Source organism: Eretmochelys imbricata, chromosome 1 (assembly GCF_965152235.1).
Source record: "Eretmochelys imbricata isolate rEreImb1 chromosome 1, rEreImb1.hap1, whole genome shotgun sequence".
Lineage (NCBI taxonomy): Eukaryota > Metazoa > Chordata > Testudines > Cheloniidae > Eretmochelys > Eretmochelys imbricata.
The window spans coordinates 30,097,232-30,124,895 of NC_135572.1; the positions used below are offsets into that span (position 1 = coordinate 30,097,232).

The 27,664-nt window shown below is 44.0% G+C and overlaps 1 protein-coding gene and 1 long non-coding RNA gene across 3 annotated transcripts; both read left to right on the forward strand.

Moving 5' to 3' along the window:
* The first annotated feature begins 63 nt into the window (after positions 1–63).
* CEP57 (centrosomal protein 57) lies at positions 64–26,630 on the forward strand. Of its 2 annotated transcripts, XM_077808422.1 has the most exons (11): positions 64–215; positions 9,288–9,444; positions 12,903–13,082; positions 15,280–15,401; positions 15,919–16,035; positions 18,892–18,969; positions 21,169–21,273; positions 21,422–21,502; positions 22,271–22,515; positions 23,306–23,450; positions 25,317–26,630. In XM_077808422.1, the coding sequence occupies exons 1-11, from the start codon at positions 186–188 to the stop codon at positions 25,551–25,553; spliced, it is 1,497 nt and encodes a 498-aa protein (XP_077664548.1). In that variant the 5' UTR covers positions 64–185; the 3' UTR covers positions 25,554–26,630. The 2 variants fall into 2 exon arrangements, with proteins under 2 accessions (XP_077664548.1, XP_077664556.1); XM_077808430.1 differs by lacking the exon at positions 21,169–21,273.
* On the forward strand, positions 16,044–18,693 carry LOC144260013 (uncharacterized). The gene is made up of 2 exons (XR_013344980.1): positions 16,044–17,936; positions 17,984–18,693. It is a non-coding gene; the product is annotated as an uncharacterized LOC144260013 (long non-coding RNA).
* Positions 26,631–27,664: the final 1,034 nt, after the last annotated feature.

A 27,664-nucleotide genomic window follows, 5' to 3' on the forward strand; every position in this document is an offset into this window, starting at 1 on the left:
TTTCATAGGGGGTGGGACCTATGCTGGGCAACCCCATTCTTTCCTCCTCATTGGTCAGTTGCTATGTCGGTCAAGCAGCGCCTTGGTGGCGTAGAGGCGCCTCTGGTCCTGGAGTGGGGATGGTGGCTGTATGGGTGTCGCGGCCTTAAAGGGGCCCGCACCGCTTGTGGCCGCCCCGTGGGGACATGGCGGCGGCTGGTGACCCCCAGCACATGGTGAGACATGGCGACGGGGTGGGGGCGGTTCTCTGTGCACCGGTATGAGCCGGGGGCGAAGAGCTCTAAGGGCTCGCCGGGGGGGCCAAGCTCCTGTCAGCCTCGCCGCGGGGAGAGGGGCGCAGGATTCCCCCCAGCACGGGCCTGGCTGTGGAAGCCCCCCCCCCGGATCACCTGAGAGTCCCCTCCCAGCACGGATCCCGGTGGGAATCCCCCCGTCCCACCCCCAGCACGGATTCTGGGAGGAGTCCCCCCCTGCACCCCCCCCCCGGCAAAGACCCCCCTGGATCACCCCGCCCCGCCCCCTCCTGAGCAAAAACACCCAAATTGCCTCCTGCTCTGTTCCTAAGCCCAGGCCTGGCGGGGAACGACTGCTAGAGTCAATCCCCTCCTTCAGCACAGTTCCTGGATCCCCAGGATCGCTCCCCTTCCCACTCAGGGCAGATCTTGGTGGGAATTCTCCCCACCCCCTCCTGAGCACTGACCTGGGTTGGTTGGAGGGTGGAAGAAGGTGCCCCCGAGCACCTCCATGCCTCCTGTAATGCAAATAAATAATATTCATAGCTTTTGTATATCTCTAGGTCTCCAGCTGTTTTTTACCTGCCCCTCAGCAGCTTGGAGCTGGCTAAAGAATTCCGGGAGGGTAACATCATGGTGATGCTGCATGGAAAGTAATAAACTAATGGCACATGTTTACTTACAAAGGGCTGCAAATTTCTAATAAGAAAACTCGTAATATTTTGTGTGTGTGTGTGAGCAATGCAGAAAAATTTACAAATCTCTGAGTGTAAAACCTCTCTGAGGTATTACTGGTTTTTAGTGGGAGTATCTGTATTGCACAGCACAGTCTGGTATCTGTGGCCACCAGAGAAGTAGTGGGGACCAACACAGTTTGATAAGAAGAGGTGTTTACATTACTAGAAGCTGAAGCCAAAATGACTGGTTTCAGAGTAGCAGCCGTGTTAGTCTGTATTCACAAAAAGAAAAGGAGTACTTGTGGCACGTTAGAGACTAACAAATTTATTTGAGGATAAGCTTTTGTGAGCTACAGCTCACTAGCTCACGAAAGCTTATGTTCAAATAAATTTGTTAGTCTCTAACGTGCCACAAGTACTCCTTTTCTTTTTTTGAAGCCAAAATGTAATCCAAGCAGAATAAATTACTAAAAGATATGGAACATCGAAAAAACATGTTTGCAAGAACAAGTGAAATTTTAAACTCTAAATGTCTTCAGTCTAGTGCATTTCTATGACAGGTCTTCTGATAATGCTTCAGATGTTAAAAAACTGGCCCTTTTAAAAGTGTTGCTGTTACCTCAAACTCTGGTATAGTGAAGAGGGTAAATTCCCATCTAAAGGACTTTTCTATACAAAAGAAATAGAATGTTGTAATAGGTTTTTTTTACATTGAATTTGTATTTTCCAGCACTTTCTGGTGTTTGCCAGGGTTGTTGGTTTGATGATGATTGCTCTAGGGCTCATCAGAGGCTCAATTCTGCACTACTCAATCTTAAAATTAGGGATTTGCTTAAGAACCGGGCTAAATCAAGGCCTAAAACCCAAAAGAATCACAATCTAGGGACCAGAAAGGTATGTCTTCGCTGCAGCTGGGAGAGAGATGTAGGCAGACTTGCGCTTGCTCAGCTCAAAGTAATGTGCTAAAAATAATGATGTAGACATAGTAGCTTGGGCTCTCAAGTTTTCCTGGCCCCCTGGCTCTGAACTTGGAGGTCAGGCTGAGCTGCAATGTTTACACTGGTATTTTTATTGTGCTAGCTTGAGTCTGTCTACCCAGGCTGGGAGGTTGCAGTGTAGACTTACCTCAAATGTCCCCACATGCATCTTTCCCAAGAAGCCTAGCTTAGGGAAGCATAGCAGGACCCTCCCTCTCCCTACTCTGACTTCCATGAGAAGGGGAGAGAAGAAAGCATGACTGTTGAGGGGAACACAATAGGACAGAACTGGGGGTGCTGTACAGGGCCATAGGCTACCAGGCCAATGATCCTAGAGAACTGCCTGGACAGTGAAACTAGAATTGCCATGAGAATGTGGTTTCCCCACATGTTTCTGGTCTGCTGTCTTCATGGCTCTCAGAAGTGAAGTCTGCTCTTTTTGCTAGCAACTGCATTTGTGAGAGGAGGTGCAACTGCTGGGAGGGCGTGGCACATGTTTTCTGAGAACTTCTGGCAACGGGCCATAAACCATTAGATGAAAGCACTATTCCTACTTCCTGGGCCACAGGTTAGAATCAGCTGCCCAGGATGACTGAAGCATGGGCTATGCTTAAAAGTTAGGTTGATGTAGCTACAGTGCTCAGGGGTGTGAAAAATCCACATGCTGAGCGCCAGAGCTATGCTGACCTAACCCCTGGAGTAGGCGCAGTTAGGCCCATGGAAGAATGCTTCTTTCGACCTAGCTGCTGTTGACTGGGGAGGTGGAGTTCCTACAGCGATGGAAAAACCACTTCTGTCCCTGGAGAGAACCTCTACGCTGCGCTGCTACAGCGGTTTGGTTACAGTACTTTAGTGCTGTTGCAGCCCCTGTACTGTTGACATGGCCTAACCCTGCTTATCTTCCTCCGGTTAGTCCCTAGGTGGGAATTCTGAATGTTATTTCTTCTGACGGGACAGAAGTCCGAGCAACAGTCTTGGTCACAAATCAGAGAGAGGATTGAATAATAAGTGTAATCTCAAATATACTGTTAAAATGTGGGTTTTTAAAAGTGAAACCCATCCTCAGTTGGGGGTTTATCTGTTAGAATTTTAAATGTTGGTGGAATGAAAAGTGACAATGCCAGCTCTTCATGCTTTGGAATAGCAAGTTTCTGGATTTAGAAAAGCTCACCCTCAGAGTGTTAGGCCATGTCTACGCGACAAAATTATGTTGACCTAAGTTAAATCGGCATACGGCCACTGCAGTTATTACGTTGCTTGTGCGTGTGCACGCTACGCTCCTTGTGCCGGCGGTGCATGTCCTCACCAGGAGTGCTTGTATTGATGCAGAGGTCAGTGTGGAGCAGCTCCCTGAAACCAGTAACAGTTGATGTAAGTAACAGTGTCTACAGAAAGAAAAGGAGGACTTGTGGCACCTTAGAGACTAACAAATTTATTTCAGCATAAGCTTTCGTGAGCTAGAGCTCACTTCAATTTGTTAGTCTCTGAGGTGTCACAAGTCCTCCTTTTCTTTTTGCGAATACAGACTAACACGGCTGCTACTCTGAAACCAGTGTCTACAGAGACATTGCATCAACCTAACTACATCGACCATGTCTCTACGCTGTTCAGGGAGGTAGTGTTATTAAGTCAGCCTAGCGGGCCAGTGAAATCAGCGGTATTGAAATTTAATTGTAGTCACATCCAAAGGTAGGTTGACGTAAGCTGCCTTGCGTCGACTTAACCGTGTAATGTAGACCAGGCCTTAGTATGGTGCTGAGTGACTCCTCAGTGCTAATGTTTTTTCTCTTGTGAGAGCTCAGTTGAACTCACTATTAGCTGCTTATTCTTAGCTGTACAGATAAATGGATTTAGCAATAAGCTATTTAGAAGCATTCTAAACTTAGTTACTTGTGCACTGCATCATAACCTCTCTGTGCTCCTTTCTGAGTAATAGGAGCATAATTACTCAAACTGTTTTTTCACAGAGTACCTAGAATAGGTGCTTAAACTGAATTGTACACAGCACTATTCAGAGCTGTGGCTAATGAAGGGATAGTAGGATAATTCTTTTCTTTATAGGTTTTTATACCATGCTGAACAATGTACTATCTGAGCACCTTCCAATAGAGCATTAACCACTACACCTCTATCATATGTTGTTTGTTCTCTCATCCTCTCCTCTGAGGGTAGGGTGACCAGACCAAGTGCGAAAAATCAGGACGGGGGTGGGGGGTAATAGCCTATATAAGAAAAAGACCCAAAAATCGGGACTGTCCCTATAAAATCGGGACATCTGTTCACTCGTTGCCCTCCAAGAGGGTGGAGTGTCTTGTTTTGGTAGAGTTGGGGTTGGTTTTTTTTAATGGGTAAATATACCTGTTGCTATGTGTTTCTATTAGAGGAAGCAAGGCCAAACAAATGTGCCTTGCATTTGGAGTGGAAAGCAGTGAGGTTTGTTATGGTTCTTGGGGGTTTTCTTTCTGCAGTCTTGGACCACCCCAGAGAAGTTTTTGTTCCCCACCTAGGTGAGCTTTACTCTTATTGCTGAGAGTTTCGTCGTCCCAGAGGAGCAACAGTTTCAATCGCAGTGTTCATCTTAGAACTTTAAACGGACTCTGAAGTATCCTGGGCCTAAGCCAGGGAGCGCTTTGAAGAGAAGGACCGAGAACTTACACTTGATTAGAAATTCTACTGGAAGCCAGCGTAGAGATTGTGGTGCTGGTGATGTGTGATGGGCTCATGGTAGCCTGTGTTGCTGAGGAGACACACTGCAGCATTTTGTATTAGTTGACGTTTCGGAAGTGTCAAAGGTTACTTTCATGCCAAGGTATATTGCATTGCTGTATTCCAGCTGAGAGATGACAAAGGCATGAATAACTGAGGCCAGGTCTTTGTCTGCTAGGATGGGATGGAGTCTTTTAGCCAGCCGGAGATGGTAGAAAGCATTACTCGCAGCTATTGCCTTGGGAGAGCTCGCATCAGCAAGGAATCCAAGAGGACTCCTAGACTATGGACTGAAGTGACCAGTTGAGGATGTAAACCTTCAATCAAAGGATTGTACAGTGGCTGCAAACTCTTCAGAATACTTTCCACTCCCCACCGGTATCACCTCTGCTTTGCTTGGGTTGAGCTTCAGCCAGCTGTTCTTCATCCATGAGCTGATCTCATCCACGCACTGCTGAGCCATGTTAGTGGTAGTGGTGTGGTTGTATGTGAAGGATAGGTAGAGCAGTGTGTGTGTCATCTGCATGCTGCAAGCACTTGCGTTCATGTAATCTAACCAGGTCACCTAGTTGCTGCACACAGACTGGAGAGAGAATTGATCTTTGTGGAATCCTACAAGTTGAGGGGTCTAGTGGTGAAGGTGCAAGTTTCCCATTATTACTCTTCGGGTATGTCCCTCTAGGAAGGACTCTCACCATTTTATCACATTACTCCTGCCACTTCTCTCAGGTGAAATAGTATCTCATGGTCAGTATCAAATGTTGCAGAGGAGTCCAGGAGGATGAGAATAGATGTTTGTCCTCTGTCCTTTGACAGGAAGAGATCATCCATCATTGCCACACTAAGGCTGTTTTGCTTCTGTATCCTGATTATACTGGGTCTAGAATGTTGGCTTTAGTTACACAAACTTGTAGTTGACCTTTGGCTGGCTTCTCTATGAGCTTGCTCAGTTTTGACACTGGGCAATGGATGGCTAAGACTGAAGTATCCAGGGTGGGCTTCTTCAGTGTTGGTTGGACTTGCGTGTGTGTGATGGAAGAAGGGAAGATTCAGTCTCTGAATATGGTGTTAGCAAATTTTGGTCAGGAATGGTACCTGTTCACGATTCTCTTCCACAAGCCAGGAAGGGCATGGGTTGGATTTACAGGTCTTGCATCGGGACTCCTTTATGGGGTCAAGAACTTTCTTGATGAGTGAATGTATTGAACTCTGGGAAATGCAGGCGGGCTGTTGGTTGGTGGGTGCAGGCAGTGTGGATACATGCTGTTTGAGAGAGCTTCTCAAATGTGCATGATATTTTCAGCGATATGATAGTTCCACACAGTGCTTGGTGTTCAGCTCCAGTCTAGGCTGTAGGCACTCAGGATTGATGAAGTGATTTACTGACCTGGAAAACTCCTTGGGGAGGGATTTGGGAGCCTCAGTGGAGATTGATAGAAAGGGGTGATCTTGTCCTGTAATTAAGGCTACATTTTAGTCACAGGTATTTTTAGTAAAAGTCATGGACAGGTCACGGGCAGTAAACCAAAATTCACGCCCGTGACTTGTCCATGACTTTTACTATATACCCCTAACTAAAATATGGGTCAGGGGGACACAATGCTCTGGGGAGGGCAGTCTAGGGTGTCGCGAGTGCTGGTGGGGGAGTGGCTCAGGACCCCTGCTGGTGCTGGGGGGAGGCGTGCGGTGGGGTGTGGCCTGGGACCCCTGCTGGTGGGGGGAGGGGTGCAGGCGGCATGCAGATCGGGACCGCTGCTAGTGCTGGAGGGGGGAGGGTTGGCATGGCTGGCAGACTCCCTACCTGGCTCTGACCGGCGTGTCCCTGCAGCTCCTAGGGGAGGGGAAGACGGGGGGGTTCTGCACGCTGCTCTCGACCCAAGTGCCAGTTCTGAAGCTTCCATTGCCTGGGAACCGCAGCCAATGGGAGCTGCGGGGGTGGCGCCTGCAGGCAGAGCACGGAGCCCCCTGGCCCCTCCGCCTAAGAGCTGAAGGGACATGTTGGTGGAAGCCAGGGAGCGCCCCCCACAGGTAAGTGTTGCCTCGCACCCCAACCTCCTACCCCAGCCCTGAGCCCCCTCCCACACACCCAAACTGCTGCTGGCCCAGGGGTGCCTGGCTCAGGCAACCCCTGAGCAAGCTCCAGCCACTGCAGAAGTCACAGAGGTCACGGAACCTGTGACAGACTTGCAGCCTTACCTGTAATACAGGCTCAGCATAGGCTTTGAGGGATTTATTACCTTTCTTCCTGTCTGAATCAGCCTTTGTCTTCTGCATAAGTACATGAGTTGCTGCCCCCCTCTCTTCATCTGACACAAGGTGTCAGAAAACTAAGGGTGTCTGTGTGGGTATGAGGAGGAAGGGGTCATTTGTAAGACAGCGTGTTAATGGCAGAGGCCAGTGCAGAATGATGATTATTCCACAGGTCCTTGACTCTTCATCCTATGACTAGAGTACTGCTGCCATTTAGCAGGCTTTGGAATTGGTTGCAGTTCATGAGCCTTCGTGGTCAAATCAGGATGACTGGTCTTTTTTGTTGCCCGAGTCATTGGCTTGCTGAGGCGATGGTCTGTCCAAGACTGTGTAATGTCCTCTATTTTGATATCTAGGCTGAAGATCAGGGTATGAAAATTATCTATGTGAATCTGTCCCACCCTGTATTTGTGCTATCCAACATAAGACAATCCGATTGCTATTTCTTTTCTCTTAAAAGGTACTGTACCTAGATACTGCCTGCAGAAAGAAACTCCACTGCAAAATTCCTAGGCAGCTTTGCGTGTTAGGAATGTAAAGGAGTTGGGTGCCAGCCCATTCATGCCTGGCTCCAAACTAAAAATCTCATGAATCCTTTCCCACTCCACTTCCCTCCCTGCAGACTCTCTTCATCTCGCGCTAACCTCCTCTTGCTGCCTTTATGCAAGCTTACCACAGTTACTATCTGGAAGAACTATCCTTTGCCTTTCTGCCTCCTGGGTTCTCCATTTCTTTATAATCTCATCGAACTTGTGTACATCCTGTACAAATCTAATCTAAAAAGGTGTTTGCTCCCTTTCTTATACCTCTTAATTTTTCTCCTCTTAAATTTAAGAGTATTATTTATGCTATGTCTACACTACGGACCTTACAGCTGGACTGCTGCAGCTGCACCACTGTAGGTCTGCGTAGCCGCCCTAGGCTCTCCTGCTGAGATAATTAAACCACCCCGAACAAGCAGTGGTTGCTATGGCAGTAGGAGACGCTCTCCTGCCAACATAGTGCTGTCCACACTGGTGCTTTTTTTTGGTGCACCTTATTCACTCATGGGGGTAACACCCAGGAGAGGGAACAGAAGCTGTGGTTGGTGAATATGGTCCATGAGTTAGACTGACCTTGATGGAGGTCCCTCCATTTTTATGTTCGTTTTTGTACATTTCAGGTTGCATTTCCTGAAACATCACATGCAAAAGGGGTCCTTCCCATAAGAGTTCCAAAATCAGAAAAAAGATTAAAAAGAAATAATGTTACAAAAAGAATTAAGCCAATCTCATGTTTTTTTTTGTGGGAGATGGGGAGTCTGTCATGATGTTTGAGTTGAGGTTGGCCGTACTGTGATTTATTGGAGTGATGAGTGCTGTCTTACTGCTGTTGTATAAGCTTTTCTTGAACCTTTTAAAATTCAAATATCCAAGTCTGTGTAAAGCTCACTATTTTTCAGTAAATTACAGAACATCTGGAACAGTTCAGTCCTGTCTCAGTTTGTGGAGTAGCATATGAAACTGTTCCTTGGCCACATTCATAAGTAAAATGTACTTGACAGCATGATATTATTTGGACTGTGGTAAGAAATGTTTGTCTGAACTATACAATGGTTAACACTTCAAGCTGGGGGTTGTCAACATTGGTCCAAAGTGGATGGTTATGTTGACTCTTCATTGCAACATTCAAACCAAGATTAACTGAATGAACATAATTTGTAGCCAGATTGTTCTCAAGGGAAATGCAAATAAGTAAAGGGGGCAAATATTTATTTTGCTTTATGGGATTTAATGTCCAAGTGTTTAAATAGACTATCTGAAAAGAAAAATTATGCCTGTTGGTGGCTAGGTACCACTTAAGCAAATAAAGAAAACTGCAGTTGATTATATGTCCCTAGGCTTTTCCATGCAAATATGTTTTTCTGAATCCTGAAAACATGTTTATATATGCTGGGTGCCAGTATGCAACCAGCCTGTCCCCTTCAGTTGTGGGGCGTAAAGGGACAAAAGTCTGAATGCCACTGGTGCTAGGGCAAGTATAGTGAAACAAGGGAATAAAACAAAATAAGTTCTTTCTTTTTCTTATTTATATCAGACCCTATTTTTGCGATGAGTTAGGGTGAAAATGAAGCTCATAGTCCCAGGTTGTGGGGCAGGAAATCTGGCCTTTGCAATGTAATTATATTATTAATCTCTCTTCAGTGCTCCTGAAAATCAAAATGCATCTGAGCACTCAGTCAGTAATTAGGAGGAGCTGGGGAGGAGAAATGTGAACTATAGCTGGAATAATTTGCCATTTCCCCTTCCCAGGCTCTTCAGAGGGCATCTGTTAGCCTCTCCCCATACTTCTGTAGTAGAACCTGAGGGCATAATAAATACCATATACATCTGATTCTCCCTGCTTGTTGCAATTAGTGACTGGAAAATGAGGGTTGCCAGTAACAACTTTGTTTCATTTTTCAGGGTACTCTACGTGGAAGTTGTAAATCTGCATCAGTCACAGATGGACTCTCTGCAGCATCATTTGTAGATTATCCGAAATACAAACCCTTCATTAATGCTGATTTGCAGCGCTCCCCTGAGAAACCAGTAATTCCCTATCCAGAAAGTAACAGCAGAGGTAATATTTTAGTCCAGCATCTATTGCCGTGGGATGTAGGTGCCATGTAACAAGCATAGAGCATGCCCACAAAGGGCCGTAATCTCATTGTCTCTCCTGCTTTTACCCAGGGGAGATGTAGTTTAATCTCTCCTCTCTTACATGTCATTTCTCTTTCCTTAGTTCCTCCTGTTTTGCCCTCCTCACTGTCCCATTATGGATCTGTCTGAGGGTCACAACTCCCAGTTTGAGAACCCCTGCCATAGCTGGAGTCCCACAGCTGAGAATCTTCTACCTCCTGTACCTGAAAGTCTGACCTTGAGCCAGTCAGGCTGCACTGAAAATAAGTGTGATTCCCTGGATGGATGGGTAGCTGGCTAATGACCTTATAAAGTAGCCTCTGATGGACATTTGGTCCTTCCTCCCCAACTCCCCCAGTGATTAGGGCTTTAATTTTTGCTCAGAAGTGGGTTTGAAGGAGAGGGGAGGTGCTCGGTATAGGGGAAAAGGCAGGATACAAAAGGTAGAAGGGGAAGAATTGCCAAGGGAACGTTTAGAGGACACACAAAAGCACTACACGTGAGGGGGGATGAAATGAAATGAGAGCAGAGTTGTATGGAGGGGTGGATTTGTGAAGAGTTTGAGCTTCCTGGGGGGAAGATGGAAGAAAGGGAAGGATTAAGCTGAACTTAAACCATGGGATTCAAACTCTAGGTTTTATAAAGTAGCATAACGTGGTTGGAGTGGCTGTGGTAATGCACGTTGTAGTGCAGTCCGACTTGGGAAAGGCCTGGTCCTTAATGGCCAGTGTGGTAAACTCCTCGCACAGAGTGCTTCTTAAATGTAACGTGCTCTGGCACATAACCTGCTTTCTGCGCTGATAGTGCTGTTGATACATAATTAAAGGAGCAATGTGGCCGAAACATAGGAGTATTCGGTAGTGCAGGAAGAGCTCTCCTTCTAATTATTGATGAAGGTGTATTTTCATATGTTGCCTAGTGGTAAACTGAAGCCAGGGTGTGCATCTGGTAGTAATCCATTTTGGTTTTCATTGTTCAACACTGAAGACCTGTTAACTCCAGAACGTTGAGTTGGAAAATACTCTGGTAGCAAAAATGTGAGAGGTGGTTTTTTGTGTTTAAATTCAAAAACCATGCTGTGTGATCTGTACCGTAATTAAAAAACAAACAAACAAAACTCCAGTCTCTTGCTGTCGCATTGGGAACAGAGCCATGCTGTCTGTAACCCTGTGTGCTTGTGAGCTCATCTGAATATTTAGCTATTTTCCACTGACTGTTTGTGTCCATATTTTTAAATGCTACAGTTTCCGTAGCTGTAATGTAAAAAAAATGTACACCCATGCACTTATCATTCATTTATATATTTATTATTATTTATTAACTAGCTACTTTAAGAGTAACAGTGTTTTTTGTCTGTCTACCATTCTACAATTCAGTGTTTGACGTCTTTGCTTTAGAATTTGCCCACTGTACTGTAGTAACTGTTCTTTCCCTTTTGTGATGTTATACCAAGATGTCAATATTCACCCTTGCATGTATTAATCTTTTTAATAAATGCATCTGCTTTTTCTTCAGTGTGGGTTTCAGTACAGAGGTGTCATGTTAATGTGACTTTAACCATACTAATCTTCAGATGTGGTTTCTGTATAGATGTATTCTGCTTTAATGGGACTGCACGTGGGAGTAAGGGTGTGGATCCCTTTGCAGAATTGGGGCCTGTATTAGACAATACAGTGGAGATCCATAGTACCTCAGATGGGTTTCATCTCAAAATGATGCAATTCCTTTTTTGAGGTAGTTGACTGTCTAAAGATTCTGTGGGATAATTGGTGGTTGAAGGAGGAATTTGAATTAAGAGAAGGGTGCAAGTGAAGTGGGGAGGGAGTTCCAAATCTAAGGGGAAAAGGGGCAAAAACAGCAATGGGAGAAGGATACAGAAGTGGTACCCTGAAGGGCAGCTTAGGAGGAAAATAGAACAAGACTGTGGAGAAGAGGATTTTTGCAGCTCTTCTCACTCGTGTTAGCCTCCCTGGTTGCAGTGAGTATTCACAGTGTAAACTAATGCACCAGTTGAGTCTGTAGCCACGCTAAAATGCTAGCGAGTAATTCTTTATATGGGGGAGGGCAAACTACAGCCCATGGGCCAGATCTGGTCTGTCAGGGCTCTCAATCTGGCCCGTGGGATTGCCAGCCCCGTGGCGCAGCGGGTCTATGGCAGGCTCCCTGCCTACCCTGCCCGCGCTGCTCCCGGGGCAACATGTCCCTGCGGCTCCTGTGGCGGGGTAGAGGGCTCAGTGCGCTGCCCTTGCCTGCAGGCACTGTCCCCTGCAGCTCCCATTGGCTGGGAATGGGAAACCGTGTGGCGGAGCTGCCTGCCCCATCCTACCCCAGGAGCCATTGCCAGACATAGCCACTTCCAGGAGCAGTGCGGGGCCAGGGCAGGCAGGGAGCCTGCCTTAGCCTCGCTGTGCACCACTGCCACCCCAGAGCTGCTTGAGCTAAGCACCCGCACCCTGAACTCCTCCTGCACTCAACCTCCTGCCCTGAGCCCCCAACTCCTACCCTGAGCCCCTGCCGCACCCCTCCTGTACCCCACCCCCCTGCTCTGAGCCCCCTCTTGCACCCAAACCCCTTGCCCTGAGCCCCTTCCTGCACACTGCACCCCCTCCCACAGCCCACACTCCCTGCCTCCCGCACCCCAACCCCCTCCCCAGCCCTACATTCATGGCACTGCATACAATTTCCCCAGCCCTATGTGGCCCTCGGGTCAAAAAGTTTGCCTACCCCTAGTTTATATATGCTGTTGGGCTTATAGTGGGGTATCAGTCTTGCACCTTACTATCACTCCAGGTCCAGCCGCCTTCTACCTGTATGATCGAATGAGAGATGCGGTCAGCAAATCTGTTGTTGATTTTGTTAGTTTAAGGGCAATTTCTGTGGTGTGACTGAGCGCTAGTTCCACTTGTCCTGGATGTCTTCAGCGCAGGTAGAGTTGAAGGAGGGAGGGGGAATCAACCTCACCCAGGAAAGATAGCCAGTGACTCTTGTGATATTGTCAAGGGCCAAAATCAACTTGTGGGTAAAGGGGCCTGGTAGTAGGGGCTGTGCTGTAGAAGTTTCTCCCAAACCTCTAACTGGTTTCAAAACTGGATCGTCTGAAGCAAGTTTGTTCAGGCCAATGCAGTCTGGTTTACCAAGTGCCTCAAGCTCTTTGAAACTATTCAGCTGAGACTGTTTTAAAATTAGTTAGGACCTTGGGGAAATTTCCCCTGTATTGACCAGACTTAAGGGATATGGGTGTTGCATGGGCCTTGGTATGTGGAGGGAGTGTGGGAAGGTGGCAAGAAGAGGGCATGGTTGGCATTTGTTAATATATTAACACATTTTAAAAGAAACCCTTTAATACTCAGTTAGTTATCCCTTACTGGCATGTAATGAGGATGTCTAATTCAATTATAGCAATATTTTCTGCTCTGAAGAATCTTCAGGAGAAGATTCGCCGACTAGAACTGGAACGGATTCAGGCAGAGGAGAATGTGAAACACCTGAGTAAAGAAACATCTGACTATAAGAAAGTGCTAAATGAGCAAATACAACAGAGGGAGCACTCCAAGACGGAGGTGTCCAAGCAAAATCAAGGTTGGTTCGTAGGTAGCCTTTGCATGGTCAGGGTGCTAACCATACAAACTCCACCCAAGGTATCTGACGGGTTTAGTGTGTTGCGTGGGAACATTCTGCCAGGAATGAACTGTTTGTGTATTGCGCCCACAGAGACTTAGGGCTTGTCTACACTTAAAATGCTATAGTGGCACAGTTGCGCCTTCACCGTTGTGGCATTTCAGCACGGACACTACCTACCCAGGAGGGGTTCTCCCATCAGCATAGGTAATCCACTTCAACCTAGCTACCACTTCTAGGGGATGGAAGAATTCTTCCGGTGACCTAGTGCTGTGTACTCAGGGACTTAGGTAGGCTTAACAGCGTTGCTCGGGGTGTGTGGATTTTTCACACCCCAACTGATGTAGTTAAACCAATTTTAATTTCTAGTGTAGGCCAAGCTTTAGGGCTTGTCTACACAAGGAAATTGACTGGAACAGCTATTGCAGAATAAACTATTCTGGAATAGCTCCCTGTGTGGACACTCTGATTCTAGAATAAGAGTGTCCATGTGGGGAGTTATTCCAGAATAGCTATTGCACTTTAAATTTATACCCTACATTATTCTGGAGTAATTTATTCATGGGCTACGTCTACACTACCGCCATAAGTCTACCTACACCACGCAACTCCAGCTACGGTATTCACGTAGCTGGAGTCTATGCACCTTAGGTCGAGTTACCACGGGGTCTATACTGCAAGTGGTCAACATGAGAAACTCTCCCGTCACCTTGCCTTACTCCTCTTGTCGGGGGTAGAGTATAGGGGTTGACTGGAGAGCGATCTGCTGTCTCTTTGGCAGGTCTTCACTAGACCTGCTAAATCAACTGCTGGTGACTCGATCTCAGGGTGTCGATCCTGACTGTAGTGTAGACCTAGCGATATACACACTCCCTTAGTACATTAGGCCTTGTCTACACTGGGAAAAGGTTACCAACATTTTTCTGCATTATTAGAGCTCCGCAAGGGCTGCCAATGGTGGAACATTTTGATCTTGTTATGAGTGTAGCCTAAATTCAGCAGGATTGGAGTGAGGAGTTGAGTGTTCACTAATGTCCTTGGAGATGACGAGGTGAAGTCACTCCCTGAAAAACAAATGGAATAATTCCGTTGTGCTCAAATGAAGCTAGTGGTCTGTGATACATACGTAACGGTTCCTGTTATCGTATCTTGTATCTTATTTGTCATAGAGCAGGATTTGCAGGATTCTGATTACTTGCCTAGTTGTAGAGACTGTACATTGTGAGTGTGAGACAATTTACAGACATTCCAGCAATTAGCACCAGGATTTTTCAGATGAAGTGGCCAGACTGATTTCCTCAGAGTAGGAAAAAGAGGTGTTGGTTGTGCCACTAAACTAGAGAACTGTTTTGAAGATGGGTGTGTGTTTTTGTTTTGTTTTGTTTTTTTTAAATCCCAGCTTACTTTTTCTGTTCAGCTATGGAGGAAGGAGTGATGTCCTAGTTCATATGAAAGCTTCCTACAGGTTTTACTCTATTGTAGAGCCCTGTGTGAGACTCTTTTTTTTTAATCCCAGTCCCATATTGCTCTGCAATACCCACTCTCTCTCCCATCCACTCTCGTATTGTTTCTTACATTTTTATCCCCCTCCCATCTGCAAAAACCTTAAATCCTGTATGAGAGTCAGATTTCCCTCATGCTACAAAAAAAGTCCAGTTAAAATAAATATATTAAAAAAAATATGGAATTCAGATACAAGTTTTACCACTACAAGAATAAAACAAATCTTGCTTAAGCCAAGTAAAAATATACTTTAACTGTTATAATAGACATCAAATCTTCTCTCTCAAATTTAAGCATTAAAAGTTTTGTTTGTTTTTTAAAGTATTTGCTTGCAAATTACCATAGTCTAGTGTGTTTTTGTTTTTTGTTTGTTTGTTTGTTTGTTTTTTGGCTACCCAATCTTGCCCATAACAAAATATGTTTTACCCACTCCCGCTATTATGGCAGCGGGTCCTGTGGGGGACACAGAATCCTAGTCCCACTGCAGGGCTTTGTTCTACTGGATGACTGGTGTCAAAGAAGGACTTTTATACCGTGAGCTCTTTTGGGGCAGAGACTTTTCCTTTGTTTTAGAGCAGCGCTTGGCACATTGGGGATGATACCGGAAGCGAATTAACTGACTGATTTCACATTTCCACTTTCTCTGATATCTTAGAACTATCTTCTCAGCTGGCAGCTGCTGAATCTCGTTGCAGACTTTTAGAGAAGCAGTTGGAATATATGAGGAATATGATAAAGCATGCAGAAAATGAAAAGACAAGTGTCTTGGAAAAACAGGTAAATTTACCTGCTAGTTGTACTAGAGAAGTTAATGAATTAAGGTATGATGTTGAGTAATCATTGTAATTCTGGCACCTTTAAATGTGATTATGCTGCTTTAACTATCTTTAATCTAAATAAATTAACAATAAAATTCTCTGCTCATATCTGCCAGTCATATTGCAACTGATATTTTGCTTTCTCCTTATGAACACCTCTCTTATTGAAGACAGTAGATGTGCTCTCACAGCATAATACTGAACCAATAAATCTTGAGCCTTCGTTCCCTCCAATGACAGATCCATACCTCTGGGGCAGTGCTTAGCCCTACCTGCAACCTCCCAGCCCCAACTCCTTATCTATAAATAATAATTTCCCGCTTGCAGATGTTTACATCCTTAAAACATTTGCAGAGACTTATCCTAGTTTCCTCATTGCATTATGTGATGCATCTGCATGTTCTCAGACTCAAGGTTTGGATGATTGTGGTGGTGCATTTCTAACAGTTTTTTGCTTTTTCCTTTTCTCTTTGTAGGTCACTTTAGAGAGAGACCGACTTCTAGATCAATCTCATGTTCAATCTAAATTGGAAAAGCTGGATTTGCTGGAACAAGAATACACCAAACTAACTGTAATGCAGTCTCTAGCAGAGGTCTGTCTTTCCTCCTGCATACCAGATCAGATTTGTCTTGGTCATGAGTATTGAGCATATATTGGTCCTCCGCCAAAAGATCACTAATAGAGCTGAATGTGTGTCCTGCAGGAAATTCTGATATTTTTAACGCTTTTAATGCAAATCATGTTGTAAAGTTGAATTTTTTTTTTTGGTATGGAACAAATTCTGAAAATTGTTTCAACATTTTCAATTGAAATGAAACATTTAAGCCTTCCCAAAATTGAGAGGTTTCATTTTGATTTGTTTAAAAGACCCCAAGCTCTTCATTTATAGTCATTTCAACATTAAACTGCATTTTCTTACTAGGGCATGTTGCTTTATAGGAGTTGTAGTTTGGGAACCCTCTGTATCCATTCGCTCACTGACCAGACTGATGCACCACTAGGGTTACCACCTGGCTGGTATTTGACTGGCCTGGCCAGGTTTTTTTATGGATTTGCCAGAAAAATAATTTAATATGCCAGGCTTTTTTTACGGTGTGTCTAAAGATTTGCATTATTATCACAGTGCACTGGGATATCTAATCTTAAAAGTTTGTGTTACTTAAAGATGCTGCAGTGTCTGCCCACCAGCACACCATATGCATGTATGAGAGGGTCTGAGTCACATGAGAGTGAGGAGACATGTGATGTTACCAATCTTCTCTATATGTGTTCTCTCTCTCAATACTATAAATGGCTCGGGGGCGGGGGGGGGAATGTTGTGAAGTTGTCTTGTGGTTGGAGTTTGGGGTTGCAGAGGGATGGCCTTGTTGGGGACCCATCATTTCAAAGGTGGTAACCCTCTGTATCACACGCAGCGTTATCAGAGGCAAATCTCCATTGCATTATGGAAGATGTAGTCCAGCCAGGGAGCTTGGCTCATAGGAGAGAATGGGGGCTTGAACTACAGTGCCCAGAAGGCAACACATTGATAGGGAAACAGTTTATTTTATGGAACTATTTGAAACTAAACATTTTGGGTCAGTTCAACACAACACAATATTCTGATTCAGGTCCAAGTGACCCAAAACTGAAATATTTGTTTTCTTGATGAACTTAGATATTTTGAGGCAACATCTAGTTTTTGTTTTTGTTTTTGTTTTTTTTCCCCTGTGGAAAATCTGAGCCAGGAAGTTCCGATCAACTCTAGTGACTAAGGCCTTGTCTAGACTACAGAGCCTTTGCTGGTATAGCAGTGCTGGCATAGCCCCTGCTGGAGATACTGTGTAAGACTGGAGTTTGTCTGCGGGCAGCACTACACTACCTCCCATAAAAACACTAGCCAAGTTGACAGAGGCACTCTTCTATAGCATAGTTGTGTTTGCAACAGGGCTTTGCCAGCGTAACTATCTCAGCTAGTGTGAAACTTCATTGACTTTAATGCATAAAACAGGCTCTTAGTTTTCCAGTGACTTTGCAAGACACTAAAAATCAGACTGAATAGAGAAACTGGATGTGTGGTTTATTACAACAATCTCTAATCCATTAACAAACTCCTCCCCCCACCACAACCCACCTTCTCTCCCATTTCTTTCCCCCTATGTCTGGTGGGGTGCCAAACAACCTGTCCCACCTTGTCTTTAGCTGTGACAGTGGGAGTACCTTTCCCAGACCTGAAGAAGAGCTCTGTGTAAGCTCGAAAGCTTGTCTCTCTCACTAACAAAAGTTGGTCCAATAAAAGATATTACCTCGCACACCTTTTATTCTCTAGTGTCCTGGGACCAACACAGCTACAACAATACTGCATAGACTTAGTAATGCACGTAACTCTGTTGGGGCAAAATGTAATATTTAAAAAAAACTAACAAATATGCTTCCATTTATATACATAGCAATTGGAATACGTTTTTGTTTTTTTTCTGATGACAGTTTGATTTTGGATTATATTAGGGTGCAGTGTTTAATCTTTGTGAAGGTTAGGTCATGTTCTAGAGCAGGGTGAGCAAACTTTTTGGCCCAAGGGCCACATCGGGGTTGTGAAACTATATGGAGGGACGGGTAGGGAAGGCCGTGCCTCCCCGAACAGCCAGGCCCCTCTCACTTTCCACCCCCTGACTGCCCCCTCAGAATCCCCGACCCATCCAACCCCCCCTGCTCTCTGTCCCCTGACCCCTATCCACACCCCCACTTCTAACCACCCCCCGGGACTCCCAGGCCTATCCAATCCTCCCTGTTCCCAGTCCCCTGGTTTTTTACTTAGAAATATCAGGAATGTGAAGTCTGGTCTTTTCTGGCTTTGCTAGAAAACCACTTGGATGTCTCTTATGGATTTTTGACCTCTGTCGTTAATTTATGGTCAGGATGTTCAAAGACCTCCATTGTCACAAATGTTTGAGGCATTTTCATTACAGATGTTGAAAATAAACCCAAAATATGTTTGTCTTCATTCTAACTTGTACAGTATCTGACATAAAAAATTTGTTAGTTCTTTAGCTGTCTCTTTGGCTTGAGACACTGGACAATACTTAAATTTTAATGTAAAAAAACATGTTAAATCATTTTTAGGCCTTTTATGTATTTTTTAAAGGAGGGCAGTCACCTCATTTTTTCCTCTGTGTAGGTTATACCCTTCACTAACTTGCTCTAGACTTTCAAGCATTGTAATTGTCTTATTGAAATAAACATGGGAAAACCCAGTGTGTTCACCTTTAAATATTCAGGCCTGCTTGTACTTGTTAAAGACAGATGAGACTCATCAACAGTTCTTCTGAATCTGAAGGGAATGTTCAGTCTAAAACAATGCACTGAACTATTAGTTTTAATTTTGTTCAAGTTTCTGTTTTAAGACTTCAGAAAAAAGGAACCAGGCATTCCATCAGTAACAACATTTTTCTTATTGAACTTCAATTAGAAAAAAATGAGAGAACTGGAACAGAAGCTCAAAGAGGAGGAACATGCAAGGAAGCTTGTGCAGGACAAGGCAGCTGAGGTAACCAGCACGTAATCTTTCCTGCTATTTTATTGTGTGTTGCAAGTAGCTCGCTCTCTTATTAAACTTTCATTTAAGCTCACTGATAGGGTCTCTAATGTGCAATGTAACGAAGAGCTTGTTGCAGTCTGGCTGGTGATGGAATCCAAGAACACCAAAGGCACCACTTTCTCTTCTCGCCTGTTCTTTTGCATGAAATGGTGGAAAACTTTCTCTCTGGCAGAGCTAGAAAGTGGGGAAGGGTGAAATTTTGTGACTTCCCCAGTCGTGTCAAAAAGAGGGTGTCTGGTAAATTATAGTTTACTATAAAAACACGAACTTAAAGTCTGGTGTTTCCTTCAGATAATCTCCAGATGGTATCCTCATCATCCTATTACCAGATCTGGCCAGTGCACCCAGTTAACTGGATGGCTTTCAACTCCAGCTAAATAAAATTCAATGGACTGGGTGGAGCTTTTCTTCATTCAAAGCTTCCAAATGGTCTACTGTCCCGTTCCTTTCCAAGGCTTCCTCGCATGCTTTTACATGCTTCTTCCTCAAGCCCTTTTTTCCCCTAGGAAAGATCAGGACTGCTGCTCTTCCTGAGTCTCCACATTGGCAGACATTTGAAACACATCCTACCCTCTCCTATCCAGACTGAGGAAGACAGGCTTTTTATACCAAGGGTGCTTTAACAGCCTGCCATTTCCAAGGTTACCGAATTATAAGTCCCAAAGAAAGCACTTTTGTGTTTAGTAGATACCACATCACAGGACTCAGCTGAGTTAGCTCTGTTTGGTTCTGCTCTGAAAAGTTTAATAGAAAATGATTGACTCCCTAAGGGTGACTGTATAAATAGCATGGTGGAGGTTCCATGTTTGTGTCAGAATCCATATGGCATTTGCTCAGTGTCCAAGTAAGAGTTGTGTTTTTTCAACTGCTAACCCTACAGACTCAACCTGGACTCAGCGTAAAGCTGAATTCTTTCCTTTTCACGCATCCTTGGGGGCCATAATAAGCATCAGTTACATGGATACGGCTGTATTTGAAGGCTATTATAGTTGGATGGTTATAACTAAAGGCAGAATTTGGCCTGCATCTTATTAGTGGGACTCGTTAATGGTGATGGGGGGGAGGGAAATCCAGGGCTACCATTCAGCAGTTTAGGGAGATGTTGGCACAGTTAACAGGGAATCCCACCATTCGAAATCTTTTCAGAACACAACTATGCTTTAAGTAGATCAAGGAAAAAAATTGAGTCAACACTTTACAATAACTATCAATGTGTAGAGGACAAAAGGATACCATCAAACCAGTAGTGCCTACAAGAGACATAAACCTCTCGGGCCAATGACCTTTTTAGCTTCGGTGCCATGTACATCATTAGCACGCAGAGGATTATTTATTATAGTGCCACAGAAGCAGGAAGGTGACACTGAATGCCAGCACTGATGCTTGTGGAGAGATTGAGGGGTTCTCACATAAATCCTGCATGTTCACTTGTGAGATGGGAGTGGGTGGCTGGAAATAATGATTTCTAAAGTCACGTCTTAGAGCTTTCGAGGAAAAGAATTAAACTTTTTTACATGGATCCATTTGCATAGTGATCACTCTAAACCTCAACTCTTTCAGTAAAATGTGGAATGTATTCAACACAAATCAACCAGAGTGGAAGGAACTGGGATGTCCTCAGACATGGCATCATTTACTGAATAGGCAAGGCCAATATTTTGACAGTCAGCAGTGATGTAAAGGAAGTGCATAACTGTACTGTTTCACACTTGCCTGCAGGGAAGTGGCTTGTGGCTCATTCAGTCTCTCATTACGACTGGTAATTCTTCTTTGAGCCAGAATCCATGGTGGTAGTTTAGATCAGAGGTTCTGAAACTGATCTGTGAGCTTGATGTTCCATCCATGCACTTTTCAATAACTTTTTAAGGGGGTATATGAACCAATAAAGTTTTGGAACCACTGGCTAGATGTACTTAGTGTCACTACTGTTGCTGAACATTGCAGTAATACCTAGAGACCTCAACCACACGGGCGTACTGTTCTAGGCATGTACAAGACCTACAGTAAAGGACAGACCCTGCCGCAAAGAGCTTACTGACTAAATTGTTCCTTGGCTGGCCAGTCCCAGACTTCAGGGTTTGGTTGTTTTAGGTTTTTTTACACTTTCCAGTTGTTTTAAAAAAAAATAATAATTCCCACTATTCACAGCTTCAGACAGGACTGGAGACTAACAGAATACTGTTGCAGGCAGGAACACCATCAGTTCCTCCAAAGCCAAGGAAAACAAAGAAGAAAGCCAAGCAGCCAGACAAGGTAGCATGCTGTCATTGTAAATTGTATCGGGAAGGAAGGAGAATGGGGTGGGTGGGAGAGATCAGATATCTGGCGATCGCTTTTACTAGAAAGCAGAGGGGGATGGGTTTGACAGCGTCACTTCTAATGACAATTTCTCTCTTCTTAGAAACGCCCTCTTACGAGACATTACCATGCACAGCCCCACTATAGGCTGTGTCTGGGTGATGTGCCATTTGTAGCTGGAAAGGTGAGTGGGATTAATTTTGAATGCCTACAAATAGCAAGCTCTGGAGAATTTTACACTTGGAGTACAAAGTTAGTTCAGAAGACGGTGCTCTGGGTCACAGTTGCCAACGTTCATGTGGACCCCGACTTTCACAATAAGCCAAAAATCAAGCTAATCCCATTTCAAAACAAGGCCAAAATAAGACCATCCCTAAGAACCCCAACACTGTGACTAGATTCCCCCTGCGTGCAGTCTGGGACTGTGGTGGGTCCGATGTGCACCTCTGACTCTCTCCCAGCCTTGCCCCTGCTTGCTGGGAGCTGATTTAAAAAAAAAAAAGCTACTAGCCAACAAGCAACTCACAAGCCAATTAAGCCAAAAACAAGTCCAATTTCTGCATTCTCCCCTCCCCTCCACAGGTTTGGCATCTTGTTTGGTGCTCTCATGACACCTAGGTGGTCAGGCTACTTAACAGTTCTATTTTCCTTCCATTAACTTTTAATTTTCCCTCCGCCTTTCTTGCAATGCTCTGTTCTGTCTTCTGTAACACTGAGCTGGCATGGTCAGAAACATCTCCCCTGCTCTCAAGGCTGCTAGTCAAACACTTTTCACAAGCACTGATTGACTCCTACACAGATCTCTTCTTAAAAATAAGTCACTAGCAACAACAAATCAAGAAAAAAAAATCACAATTAGGACTGTTTCTAAATAAAATGTCCTACAATATCTCTCCTGCTCTAGGTTTGTTAAGAGATCTATTCACATCTACTTTACTTTTTTCCCCTTCAGTCTACTAGTCCCAGCCATTCTGTTGGAGCCAATGTACAACATGTGTTGCATCTAATGAAACAACACTCTAAAGCTCTATGTAACGATCGTGTGATCAAGGATGTTCCAACACCTAAGCTGACTGGCAACTCATCTCACACCAGCAAAGGCAGAAAGTCATCTCTTTCGACAGGCTCCTCTGCATCCCAGGAAGAGCTTTCTGAAGTGTTGCTGACTTTGCAGGATGAATTTGGGCAGATGAGTTTGTGAGTCCTGTGATTAAATTACAAATGTGGATGCCAGTGATTTTGGTTTGGTGTTGAGAATTCTCTGGAGGGAGGGCAGGGTTATACAGCCATTTATCCAAAGATGATGCATGCTTTTAGGCAGGAGTGGATCAGGATTTAGCTCTCTTCAATCATGGCAGCCTTTTTCCCCTGTAATGTTGATTAACATTCAACTTCAGTTATTCCTACACACTAATACTGCATGGCTCTTTGTATTTACAAGCAGCAGTTCCAAGGGGTGCACCTCTGAATTCATTCATAAGACATCAGACAAGTGGGTAAATGTGACTACCCTTTTGTGAGAGCTGCCTTGCTATTCTTTCTGCTAAAATAGTAATCTAGTTATCAGGATCTAAACTGCTTTGCTAGTCTCACATATCATCCATCGTAGGAGCACAGACCTGAAATAGCAGCTAATGCAAATGAACCAAGAAAATGCAGAATGGGAAATAGGACTCTCTCCTCAGACTTGACTGAGCACTAAGACTATGGCTATAGGAGGCCACCCATGTAATCTTAAATTAGTAATATTTAGGTCTAACTAATTTTATCAGTCCTCCAGTATAGCAGCAGAGGCTCCATGTATGCATTTCACATGGACAGTGCTCACGAGCAGGAACGTTACAGACGACTGTTATGAAATATATTGAGACAGTTTCTGGTTACTAATAATACGCCTCCCTGGACATGTAATTTCTCAGGCAAGTGGACAAACATTGTAAAGTGGAGAAAATCATGCCCAAGCTTTTTTTCTGTCTTTATGTGTAAGTGATCACCTACAGCTAGGAAAGCTAATCCAGGAAACACCAACTGGTGGCCTGAAGGAAGACCTGGAGCGGGAACTTGAAGCATTGGTGAGAAGAATGGAGGCAAAGGCAGACCAAATAAGTAAAGTCCGGAAACATCGGACACGGGTAAGTCAGTTGCCTGCAGTTGCGCTGTAAGGCTTCTGTAAAATGATTATTTTGAGGAATCTTTCAATGAAATGCTGCTATAGCTGAATTTGGAAGAAGCAGACATGACCTGCCTTTTGTGCTCGCAGGAGAGCAAACCGTTTGTACATGGGGGAAATCCCACAGAGACATTTTGCAAGTTGTCAAAAGACTTACAACTAACTTATTTTCCTCAGTGTATGTTGGTTTTGGTCACCCAAACTTTACTTAGGAAAAGGTCTGGGTTCCCAGGGTCTATTTTCAGTGTTACACTAAATTTTTGGACAGTCCTCCTCCTGCATATGCTGATCTATCTGGTCTTGCTTTATAATTCACATTTCACAAATATTGGAGGGAAAGTTAAAGATAGATACTTTGATGAAAGATTTAATCCCATATCTGATTGTTCTTTCTCCGCTCTTCCTTCATTTTACTGACGTTTGCTTTGCCCCAAAGGTCAAATGTAGTATGTCAAGCCTATTCAATATACACTGCTGTGAAGCATATCTTTGTGTAGTTTTCAGCCCCCTCATCTCCAGCTTTGACATTGTGTGCTCTAGAGATAGAAACTTCATCTGCCTAAAGTCAAAGTGTTGAAGACTTTAAACTGCAGATGTCCTCTGAAATCAAAGGCAGTTGAGCATGTTTCCCACACATTTACTAGATCAGAGGTTCTCAACTCCATGGCCCACCTGTACCAAATAACTGATTTTCTGCATATAAAAGCCAGGGCCAGTGTTAAGCCCATGCCACAGGGGCCCTCGTGAAGCTACATTGCTCAGGCTTCAGCCCCAGGTGGCGGGGCTCAGGAACCTGGGCTTCAGCCCCATGTGGTGGGGCTTTGGCTTTCTGCCCTGGGCCCCAGCGAGTCTAATGCTGGCCCTGCTTGGAGGCCCCCCTGAAAACTGTTTGAGGACCCTAGGGGGCCCCGGACCCCTGGTTGAGAACCACTGAGCTAGATTTTCAGTCAGATGACTGAAAAATTCATAGCCATTAACCTATTCTGCAGAGGAATGTCCGTGCCAGTGGAAGAAGTTAGTTTATTAGTTACTCCTGTCTAGAAACTGAAGCAGTTGTTGCAGACTGGCAGGCGTAGCAGTGTTGACATTGTATGGCAATATGAATGGTTCTGCATGAGTACTGTATGCCCCTGACTAGTAAAAAATTTTCCTGCATCACTGCAGTATTGAGAGTCGCATACTGTCCTATTTACACATCTTTACAGCTGATGCCAATTCTTCATACCACCAGTCTTTCTTTTTTAGTGCTCTTGAAAGTGATACCTCAGGTAGCTGCTTTCTAAGGACAGTGATTGACCTATACAATCTGTATAGGTAAATGGAAAACTTAATTTTTCAGTAATCTTTGGGAAAAGCTGGGCAGTGACTATGTGGATTGGAGACTTAAGTCAGCTGTAGGTCAGTTCTTACCCACATGTCCTCACGATTGGGAAACTCCCCTAGACTCTGTTAGACGTGTGACTTTTAAAATAGCTAATAGTAATTCAGATCACAAAATCTCTGATTCCACTGGAATCAATCTCCATGTTCTTAAAGGTTTATGACATTGTGCACTTGGCTATAGGAGTAAGTATTCCAGGAGACTGGCTGTCTTGGTTATAGAGCCTCAGCTTTCTATCTGAGTCACAGGCATCCGATGAAGTGAGCTGTAGCTCACGAAAGCTTATGCTCAAATAAATTGGTTAGTCTCTAAGGTGCCACTCGTACTCCTTTTCTTTTTACAGGCACAAATGAAAGAGGAGATTTTAATTCCATTGGGAGAAATGGAAGAAATAAGTAAACTGAAGCCAGGCTGCTCTTAATATTTCTCTCTGGGCTTTCCTTTCAGCTAGAGAAACTCAAGAAAGAGTGTAAGTCCAAAAAGTCTTGTGCTGATGAAACACGAGACAGCCGGAGTGGAGTTAGTGAGGTGAAAGTAACAACCACCGTGACAACCAGGGGAAAGGATGCTGGCCCCATCAAAGTAAAACCGGGAGAGAAAAGCCGGAAAAACCTTCAGTTGTTGCGGGACATGCAGAGTATACAGACTTCGCTTCAGAAAGATGACATCAACTGGGACTACTGATTTCTGTACCGGTCAATAGTTTCCTTAAACTCCACCAGTCTGAACTTTACTTCTCACATTTCAGGTCTAAAAGAGATGCCTTTCCTACTGTGTGAAAGAGACTACTGTATACGAAGTGCACTTTTTAAATGTAAACCCCCCCATTTTGCATCTGTAGTTCTGATTTATTATGGTTCTAATCCATGCACAACACAGATAGGAGAAAGTAAGCCTCATTTCTACTGTATCTAACTACTGAGTTATATACAACCCTCCATTATCTCCCCCTTTGTCAGCTGTACCCTTCCTTCCAGCCTCCTTCTGCCATGCCTGCTGCAGGATGTTTTATTTCATTGTTCACAGGGGTGGCTTGCTAAAAGGTATGTGTGGTTTCATAACTCTCTTCCTGTTGAATTCTTCTGTACGGGGCTGCTTAAAGGCATATCACCATTCGAAAATGAAACTTTAGTCACAAGTCTAAAAGGTGTTAGCAGTTTCTGGAAGTATGCACAGTTGCTGTCAGCACAGCCTTTGAGAACATAAGAAAAAGCAGGAGAACCTCATAAGTGTTTTGTTTAACTATCCAGTTCCTGGTCTGCTGTCTTCCATTAGCCAATATTAATTGCAGTGGACACTTCAACTCACTCACAAAGAAACAAAGTAATTATCTTTTGAAGTAGTTTTTCTTACCAATTGACTCATTTAATAGTAATGAATAGAGAAATGTGCCTTCAGGATACTTTTTCACTTAAGTGTGATGTGGAACATTGGGATAAAATCTATCATTTACTAGTGCACTTTGGCTGGAGCAGTAAAGCGTGGACATTTTTAATTTGAAAGTGCCTCAATCATGCCATTCAATGCTGGCAGCTTGCTTAATTTTAACTTGAAATATTATTCACTTTGACTTGGATATCTGCTTTTGTAATGGTGCAGGTAAAAGTGCTAAATGACTTGCACACCTCAGTGAATGTTATTTATTATATTAATAATGTAAAGAATTTCATAGTAATGATGTGTACAGAAGACAGACTCAAATTACCTGTGTCTATAAAGTTTTTATGATTGGAAACCAATAAAATTAACTTGCAAATCTGAGTGAGGTAAGTTGAAATTTCTCTTTACTAACTATCTAGCTGTGCCTTTTTCCTCCTTTGTAAGACTGATACAATTTACTCTTTGAATTGAATATCAGACTGTTTAAAAAAATCCTGCCCCACTAAAACTCACCTCAAGCACTGCCTGAGCAAAGGTGTTAGGGGGCACTAGTAGAGAGGAAGGATAGGTAAGTAGTGAAGATGGGAGCCTGGCACTTGGAAGACCTGGGTTAAATTTCCTGCTCTGCCACAGGTATCCTTTGTAACCTCAGGCAACTCCTTCACTCTCAGTGCTTCAGTTTCCCTACCTCCGAGAGGTATTGGGAGTCTACATATATTAACACTGTGAGGTGCTCATGTTAAATATTTGCCAGCTCAAAATTAGTTGAGATAATGGAAGAATTACTACTCACAGCTAAAAGGAAAAAATCAGCCCAGAGATTGTTACTGGGACAGTAGCCAAAGGAAAACACTCCCTTTGAGCAGGAAGTTGCTCTGGTCACATACAAAGCAATTATGTTACAATAATTCTACAACTACAAAGCTTGAATCTCATCAGCAAAACCCCTTTGCTTACTGAGAATGCCATATATACGTATCTCCTCCACTGTACTTTGACTTCTGAAATTGTTACTTTTCAGTGATATGACTGACATGTCAACATTCAGGTCTTTTGTTTTATAACGAACAAATACTGTTGGGAGCGAGAGCAGGGCCCCAGGAGAAAAACTACAGCCACTTACCACGTAGTATTAACCTTCAGGAAACAACAATGCATACCTAGTGAAACTGCCAAAGTGAGAGTAAAGAGGTAAATGACTATTCCAGAGAGGTTCTTATACTGCACTGTAGTATCTGAGAACCTAAGACAGACCCATTTTATATATTGATGGCATCTGAGGGCAGGCCAACAGTGTGTGTGTGTGTCTCTCTTGTGAACTTAAAGCAAGCTGTACACTCCCCATACATCATATGGTGCAAAGAATCAATATATCCTGATTAAAAAAAAAAAGTCTCATTAAGGATCATGTTACC

Coding starts and splice junctions, on each gene's coding strand:
- CEP57 (XM_077808422.1), top strand. CDS start 186: ATGGCGGCGGCTGGTGACCCCCAGCACATG. Junction 13,083..15,279: donor GGTGTCCAAGCAAAATCAAG/GTTGGTTCGTAG, acceptor CTGATATCTTAG/AACTATCTTCTCAGCTGGCA. Junction 18,970..21,168: donor TGCAGGACAAGGCAGCTGAG/GTAACCAGCACG, acceptor CACTATTCACAG/CTTCAGACAGGACTGGAGAC.